This window comes from Hibiscus syriacus, unplaced genomic scaffold, assembly GCF_006381635.1.
Source record: "Hibiscus syriacus cultivar Baekdansim isolate YM2019G1 unplaced genomic scaffold, ASM638163v2 tig00002880_pilon, whole genome shotgun sequence".
NCBI lineage: Eukaryota > Viridiplantae > Streptophyta > Magnoliopsida > Malvales > Malvaceae > Hibiscus > Hibiscus syriacus.
Genome location: NW_024061952.1, coordinates 889,891 through 898,038, shown reverse-complemented (window position 1 = coordinate 898,038; position 8,148 = coordinate 889,891). Strand labels below are relative to the sequence as shown.

Below are 8,148 nucleotides of genomic sequence, written 5' to 3'. Positions count from 1 at the left end.
AGGTGATTATTTGATTGAGTAATTGAATGAAATTAAAACTAAACGTTGGATATGATTTAAAAAAATAAAAAATTTAGATATTAAAACGAACCAAAATTGATAGTTTAAGTACTAAATGCACAATTTATCCAAAATTGAAGTATATGCACCATAGCTCAACAAACAAAATTTGGAATGTATATCATTAGGGAAAAATTCAATTCATCCTAGCTACTGATATTTGTTTAATTGTTATAAGTATTTGCTTGAAAAATACTCCATAACGATCTACTTAGGAAATGTTCTATGTTCTACTCCTAAAATTTCGAGTATTTTATTTTCATTTCATCTTATTAATTTATTTTCGTATACTTAAAATCTTGTAATTTCACATTTTTATCGTTTTAATGTAACTTCTTGAAAATGTAAATGACATAAAATTCTTCTATCTTATGTTGGTAGGCATAGCATTAAACCATTGAAACATGTAGCAGATTGTATCGGATATAAATAGTATGCAAGAAATGAGGAATAGTTGAAATTTTCTTCGTGAAAGGCACGGGAAAGATTGTGAAGGCGGAAATTTTTGGTTGGGTGATCTGCATGACAGGGTTGGTGGGGACAAATAGAAACGCGGAACGATCTCATTGGAAGAGTGGAGAGAAAAGCAAGCCTAGAGAAAAAGTCAAGCACAGAGATGTCGGGCTGATATCCACAACCATTGTAGGCGGAGAATTCGATCCAAGTCCAATACCCTCACACTAACACTAAAGCCTCGTTTCCATCGACAATCTTCTCTATATCAATCAATCCCTCCTAGCTTTCTCTTTCTTCTGCACCACCATTCCCCTCGGTTTCACTGGTATCTTTCATTCTCTTTCTCTCTTTCTTTGATTCTCAGTGTTTTTTTATGCATAGACATGTTGATCCGTGATATGGCTGAAATGGGTGTTTGTTGTTGCAGGCATTTCTTTTGTTTTCAGTATGGCAATGGATGCTTCACTGACTATGTGCAAATCTGTCACTTCAGCTCCTGTAAGTTTTCTGCTATTCGGGGTTCACTTTGTTCCATCTGTTTGATGCTTTCAATGGTTCTGTAAAGAACTTGATTTTGGAATTTGGGTTTACTTTCCTGGAATCGGTTATTTCCAAAGCTCCAATCTTTATCAGATGTTGTTAAGCAAAGAGGGTCCCTTTAGTTTTCATTTATTGTTTATATTATTGTTTCCAATTGAAGGGCTTATTCTTGGGGAGGAGTAGAGGTATTAGGAGTTCCCAATGTAACTTTATGGTGGGAAGCAGGATCAACTTTCCCAGGCAGATAGCTCAGGCAACCCAAGTTAGATGTAAATCCAGTAAGCGTGGAGGAGCTCTTGGTGCTACATGTCGTGCTGAGAAAATCCTGGTGGCAAATAGAGGAGAAATCGCTGTCCGGGTAATCCGAACTGCTCATGAGATGGGAATACCTTGTGTTGCTGTTTACTCAACAATAGATAAGGATGCACTCCATGTGAAATTGGCTGATGAATCGGTTTGCATAGGTGAAGCACCGAGCAGTCAATCGTGAGTAGTCATAACTTGAGCCTCTATGGGTTTTTAATCAGATTTTTTAATAATTGTCTTAGCTTTTCCATCAAAGTTTACTATTAATTTGTCTTATTACTTCCTATCTATCTGTGTCGAATGATCTTCGTTCGACTTTCATTTATGTATTTAACTATTTATTCAGTTTTAGCACTTGAAACAGCATATTTTTTTTTTTATGTTGAACTGTCTTTGTTCAGGTATTTATTGATTCCAAATGTCCTATCCGCCGCAATTAGCCGTAATTGTACAATGCTTCATCCTGGATATGGTTTCCTTGCTGAAAATGCAACCTTCGTGGAAATGTGTAGAGATCACAGAATAAACTTTATTGGGCCTAATGTAAGTACCAAACTATTAATTCACGTGAGAATACTTTTATTATTGGAAATCTAGTTTGTTATCTCTCTAATTGATTGGAAAAACTAATTTAACCTGTTATTTTCTTGCTCAGAAATAATGAATGTGCAGAATACATTGTCCACGTATGGTGGATAAAATATTGATATCTAGAGTTTCAATCTCTGCTTTCTGATGAGGCTAATAAACCTTCATTTGGTACTTGAATAATACCTTATAATGACATTAACCTTATGTTTAATAAGGGGCTTCCTGAATATAAAAGTGTTTGCCGGTTTGAAATAGATGCTAAAAGCAAATTTTTCTCTAAAAAAAAACTCTAACTACTCTAGATTTCAGTTAGTTATATTTACATGCAGTTCATAAATCCACTTATGAGAGAATACATACCATTGTCCTTTTTATTGTTGTTGTTCTAAATTGGTGCCAACTTTACCCTGGATGTACACTTCTGGTGTTTTGGTATAGAATCTGACTATTGGCATGGGGTACTGTTGTTAGGTAGGATTTTATGATTTAGTTTTGTGCATTTACTTTAGTCTCTTCTCTAAGTTGGAGTCATTTGCTTTTAGCATTTAATTAACAGAAATGGTTCATTTTGTGATTAAAATATGTAGTCATTCTGCGTTGAGAATGGCTAAGTTATGTATTTGATGGGTCATAAACTACACTAATATAATACTTTTTAGCTCAATTTTTACAGCTTGGGTACTGTTTTGGTTTTTGCTCATCCTTAGTCCTAATTTGAAGAAATGATTTCTGGCTATGCTTTGGCAGCCTGACAGTATCCGTGTCATGGGTGACAAAGCAACTGCCCGAGAAACAATGAAGAATGCAGGTGTCCCTACTGTTCCTGGAAGTGACGGTTTGTTACAGGTACTATATTTGGTCAATTGTTTGTGTATGCAACCTCAAGCAGAGCATTGATATGATCAGTTTGCAGTCCCTACTTAACTTTCTGTTTATTATAGAGTACCGAGGAAGCAATCAGGCTTGCGCATGAGATTGGCTTTCCCGTGATGATCAAGGTGATTATTCTGATCCCTAACAATCAACATATGGTCTATTTTCAATATAATTTACTGGCTCAACGATCAACATGGAAATTTGGCATTTTTCTAGCTAACTTAGGTTTTGTTTAGAAAATTCTGTTTAATAATTCAGTTAATCTTTTTCTTTTCTAATTCAGAGGGCAAAGTGCTCCAAATGTAACAAACCTAATGGATTACATGATGGAAAAAGCAAAATATTTTGGTTTAAAGAAAATTTTGAATCCTTTCCAAGCATGAGCTCATGAACCTCACTTTTGATCTAGATGCAACTTCTTAGAATCGTTGCAAAATCTGACCACTTATTGATCATTTCCTAATATTTTTGGGTGTCATTTAATTGCTACAACACATTTTAGTGTTTCAAACGTGTTTCATTGTTAAAAGATGCCAGCCAGAATATTGTATTATTTTTATGGCATAGCTGCCAAAATGCAGCTATGAAATATGTTTTGAGTGTCAAGAAGGCACTCCTGTTTATGAGACTGCATTGAAATGTGTCATATTCAGTAAAATTTTATTAATTTATTTGTTGTTTTTTCTTTTATGATTCAAGGCGACAGCTGGTGGTGGAGGGCGTGGGATGCGTCTTGCTAAAGAACCTGATGAGTTTGTGAAGTTATTGCAGGTATTTCTTCAAATATCAGTTGCTCCAACTATTTTAGTTGGCATATTTCTCTTTTAATGTTTTTGGCTTTATGCAATTTATTTAATCATGTCAATTGCCATTTGGCTCATGAATCATGACCATTCTTTTCTTTCTTTTTTTTGCCTCCCGGGGAAGTGCAGAAATCATGGAATGCATCCTTATCCTTATTTAATTTTTCTACTGCTCTAATCCCCTTGTTATGAGTAGTTATAATCATTAGACCCTATTTTGGAACCTGTGAACGAAGAAAACGACTGGCCCTTGATAATTTGACCCAAATGTTCACGGGTTGCTAGTTTCACAGCTTGAAGCAGTTACTTACAGTTACAGTCACGGAACCTGCTAAGCAGCTCGAAGAAACCCTAGCAACATCAAATATTGTTTTTTAAAATATATTGTACTTCCAATTCTGCCGTATTTCTCGTAGATTTCACTTTAAGGAACATTGTTTTCTTAGGTTACGTGGGACTTTTTTTTTTGACATTTCATGTCTATTCTTGATCAATAGTTTATATAACATGTGACATGAAATTTATTTTTCATATATACTCTAAAATGGTAGTTAGTTTTCATTTTTATGGATTAATATAAATTAATGTCATCCAAAAGAATTGAATTACGCTTTATCTAAATGAAATATCTGTGCTCAGTTTTCTTTTGATTTGTACATCTAACAGCAAGCCAAAAGTGAAGCTGCTGCTGCATTTGGAAATGATGGAGTTTATTTGGAGAAGTACATTCAGAATCCAAGGCACATAGAGTTCCAGGTGATTATTCTGTGCTTTGTATAATTTATTTTTGGGTATAACCACCAATATTCCATCCATTGGCTGACTAATTTGGATTGTGTATTGTAAATATCCATTATTGGAGTGACCCTCTCAACCTAATTTGCTCCATTCACAACATCACAATTCGAATCCTGGACGTTGTTTAAGGGGTCTAGTATATCATCCCACTAGACCAATTAGTAGTTGGTTGCTTTGTATAATTTCACTTCTCTTCATGTGCTTGAATCAAACTTTAGTAACATAAATCTGGAGGGCAGTCTAGATCTGTTCACCTTTATAGTTAGTATGTTTTCTTGATAACTTAATATAATTTGTATATGTAACATTTATAATGAGTACTGACCTGTTGGTTAAGCCACACTGCCCTGTGCTTCTTATGCTCTGTTAAAAGTAAACTATATGCAAGTTTTTAATTATCTTGCACCACTTTTATGGTTTTGCAGGTTCTCGCAGATAAATATGGTAATGTTGTTCACTTTGGTGAGCGTGATTGCAGCATCCAGGTACTATTACTACGTTTAGTTCTCTCTAACTTATCTGCATCTTGTTTTTTGAAACCAAATTTATAAAGAAATCACTTTTAACAATTAGAAAAGAGTTAACAAGAATGCTGAAGTTTTATGATGCTGAAGTTTTATGGAATAGCAAAACAATCCATAATTACTAATTTAGAGATTTTAAATTTTCTCCATTCCTCCAAATTCTTTGGGGTGTGGGGCATATTTGAAAAGGCTTGCCTGCTTATGTTTATGGTGGGCTAGGGTTCGCTTACTTTTTGCTTTAATCAATTTATACATTTGATTGTGAAAGTCAGCGAAATCCTTGAAGAATTAAAAGCTACAAATTTAATTTTAATGAATAACTAAAAACATGACTTTACTGTTAATGAAACAACTATGTGCAAATTGATGCTCATTTTAAAACTTTATGCACTATTAACAAATCTAGCATTCTTCTCTTTTAGTATTTGACTTTTATATTTTATGCCAACTTTAGGAAAGTAAAAATAAGTAACAAAAGTAACACCTGATGGAGCCTAAATAACAATATGAACTTTAAGGAATAGTTTCCAGCTAGAAACCCCCAAGATAATCCGAACTTTACTCGATAACCCTTGGATGGCTTTATCAACACTGATTTTCAAGCAGATCAGATCACCATTTCCTTTTGGAAATTAAAGCATCCTATTCTTGATATAGCCTCCAAATATTGTACCCTTCTCTTAAATGGAGCAACTATGCTTTACAAAAGTCTGGTGGCTATTTCCCAAATCTTTGCTGCAGTTTACGGATATTAACCAATCTTTTGGCAGCACAGTGTTATTTCTTACCCCCTTGCCTCTTAATTGTTAAAGAAAGAATAACTAGATTACTGACAAAAAATTTTGTTGAATGTAACTTGCTATGCAGAGACGGAATCAAAAACTTCTAGAAGAGGCACCTTCTCCAGCATTGACACCAGAGTTACGTAAGGCCATGGGCGATGCAGCAGTTGCAGCAGCAGCTTCTATTGGTTATATTGGTGTAGGAACTATCGAGTTTCTTTTAGATGAAAGAGGTTCCTTCTACTTCATGGAAATGAACACTAGAATCCAGGTTGAATAAGGACTGGGAATTCTAATTCATGAATTACCTATTGGCGTATTAATCATGTATTTTTGTCAATTAAACTCAGGTGGAGCACCCTGTAACTGAGATGATTTCCTCTGTTGACTTGATTGAAGAACAAATTCGTGTAGCTATGGGAGAAAAACTTCGCTACAAACAGGTATGAGATTAAAAGTTTCAGCTAAAAGTTTTGGAGCATCAAACACGTTATATTCAACTGTTCATATGATTTGCAGGAAGATATTGTGCTCAGAGGGCATTCAATTGAATGTCGTATCAATGCAGAAGATGCATTTAAAGGGTTCAGACCTGGACCTGGTATGTCCTATTTTCTGTTTTTTTGTGTTCATTTGTACTTACTCTGGCAGTAGGTTCTGCTTGCTACTATCATTCAAGCTTGCATATGCTTATAGTAACATTATAGACTATCATTTACTTTTTATTTAAAAAATATATTTTATACTTTCGAAGTTGCTACACAAATCTTTCCGCAATTTCTATCGGATGTTCTCAAGCAACCAAAAGAATAGGGAGGAAATGGAAGTACTTGGTCTAATAGTTTGATTGTTTAAATTCCTCCTCTGATTTCTTAATGACAGGGAGAATAACATCATACTTGCCATCTGGAGGCCCATTTGTTAGAATGGATAGTCATGTTTATCCTGATTATGTAGTTCCTCCAAGCTATGATTCATTACTTGGAAAGGTCAGTAAAATCTGTATTGTACTATTAAGATTATGTATATACGAGCAATTTGATGCAAATCCTTAAGGTCATATTGTGGAAGAGAAGAAAATTCTAACTTTGTTTCTTGAAGGAGTAATGAGAATACCATAATTTGTCTTATTTCAAGGTGCTTATAGTAAACTGAATTATCTCAATTTTGAAGGCAATTCTTAACATAGTAAAACATAAGCAAAAACTTTCATGGAGAACTGCATGTATGTTTGATTCATGTATATGAAAATGGCCTTGGGCGCTGCTTCTCTACCTTTGATATTGTTCTAACTATTTACTCTAATGTAGCTTATCGTATGGGCTCCAACAAGGGAAAAAGCAATTGAGCGCATGAAAAGGGCACTTGATGACACTGTGATTACAGGTACTTGGTTATTGACCAAGGTTTACTATTTGAACTTTGTTTCATGAGCTTTATTATTTTTTATCATTAGCGTTTTCATATATCTTTAGTCAATTATTGTAAACATTCAAATGCATAAGGTTACATGGGGCATGGGAGAAGAAACCTATAACTAGAAAGAAAAAAAAGCGACTATAAGCATGTGTTTGAGAGGATCCACTTTCATCGACCATTGTCAGTGTGACTTCTGTTGGTGCTTCAGGCATGCAATTGAACTTGTTTGGACCAAAAGGAGCCGTTTGATTTTCTTTGTTTTTGTTATCTAGCAAAACTCTACCCATCAAAGAATATCCTAAATCTGTACTTTTTCGTTTCAGGGGTTCCTACAACGATTGAATACCATAAACTCATCCTTGATATTGAGGTTGGTAATATTTTGTTAATGTTTAGTTGGAGAATATTATACTTTTTGGTAAAAAGTATTCAATCTAACATGCAACACTTTACAGGACTTCAGAAACGGAAAGGTTGACACTGCTTTCATTCCAAAACATGAAGAAGAGTTGGCCGCGGTAAGAACTTGCTTGTTTCCAATAAAAAATGTTCAAAAATGCAAAAAAGCTTAAAACACTTTGTTTTATGTTTGCAGCCTCAAAAAATGGCTGTCACAAAAGAATTGACTAGTGCGACTGCTTAGAAGGTTGGCCATCTTCCTTGTCATCATCTTCAGCTTTTGTGGTATAAGCCATGTAGCTGTCTTGTTGTTTGAAATGTTGGTAGTGGAAAAGCCATTCTTTTTCATTGATGATTCTGAGACGTGAAACTACATCCCGGGTAGAAGAGTGGGGTTCATCAAGCTCCTGTTTGTTGTTCAGCTGACATTCTAAGATACATTGTCTAGTGACGTTTTATTGCTCCTCTGTTTTGATCAAATTCTGTTTTTCAACTGTGATTTTATTCTTGAATGTACGCGCGTAATTTCCATAGCGCTTGGAACATTTTATGTCAGGGAAGTAAGTGCAAAACAAATAGCCATATATTTCCAAC

At 34.7% G+C, this 8,148-nt stretch overlaps 1 protein-coding gene across 1 annotated transcript; it reads left to right on the top strand.

The window, feature by feature from the left end:
- The first annotated feature begins 676 nt into the window (after window positions 1–676).
- Window positions 677–8,079, top strand: LOC120161986 (biotin carboxylase 1, chloroplastic). The gene is made up of 17 exons (XM_039172187.1): window positions 677–841; window positions 944–1,014; window positions 1,217–1,542; window positions 1,764–1,905; window positions 2,701–2,799; window positions 2,895–2,951; window positions 3,529–3,600; window positions 4,299–4,388; window positions 4,856–4,915; window positions 5,822–6,007; window positions 6,087–6,179; window positions 6,256–6,337; window positions 6,619–6,725; window positions 7,047–7,122; window positions 7,479–7,525; window positions 7,611–7,673; window positions 7,751–8,079. Exons 2-17 carry the CDS (start codon window positions 964–966, stop codon window positions 7,796–7,798), a joined length of 1,599 nt encoding a protein of 532 aa, XP_039028118.1. The 5' UTR covers window positions 677–841; window positions 944–963; the 3' UTR covers window positions 7,799–8,079.
- Window positions 8,080–8,148: the final 69 nt, after the last annotated feature.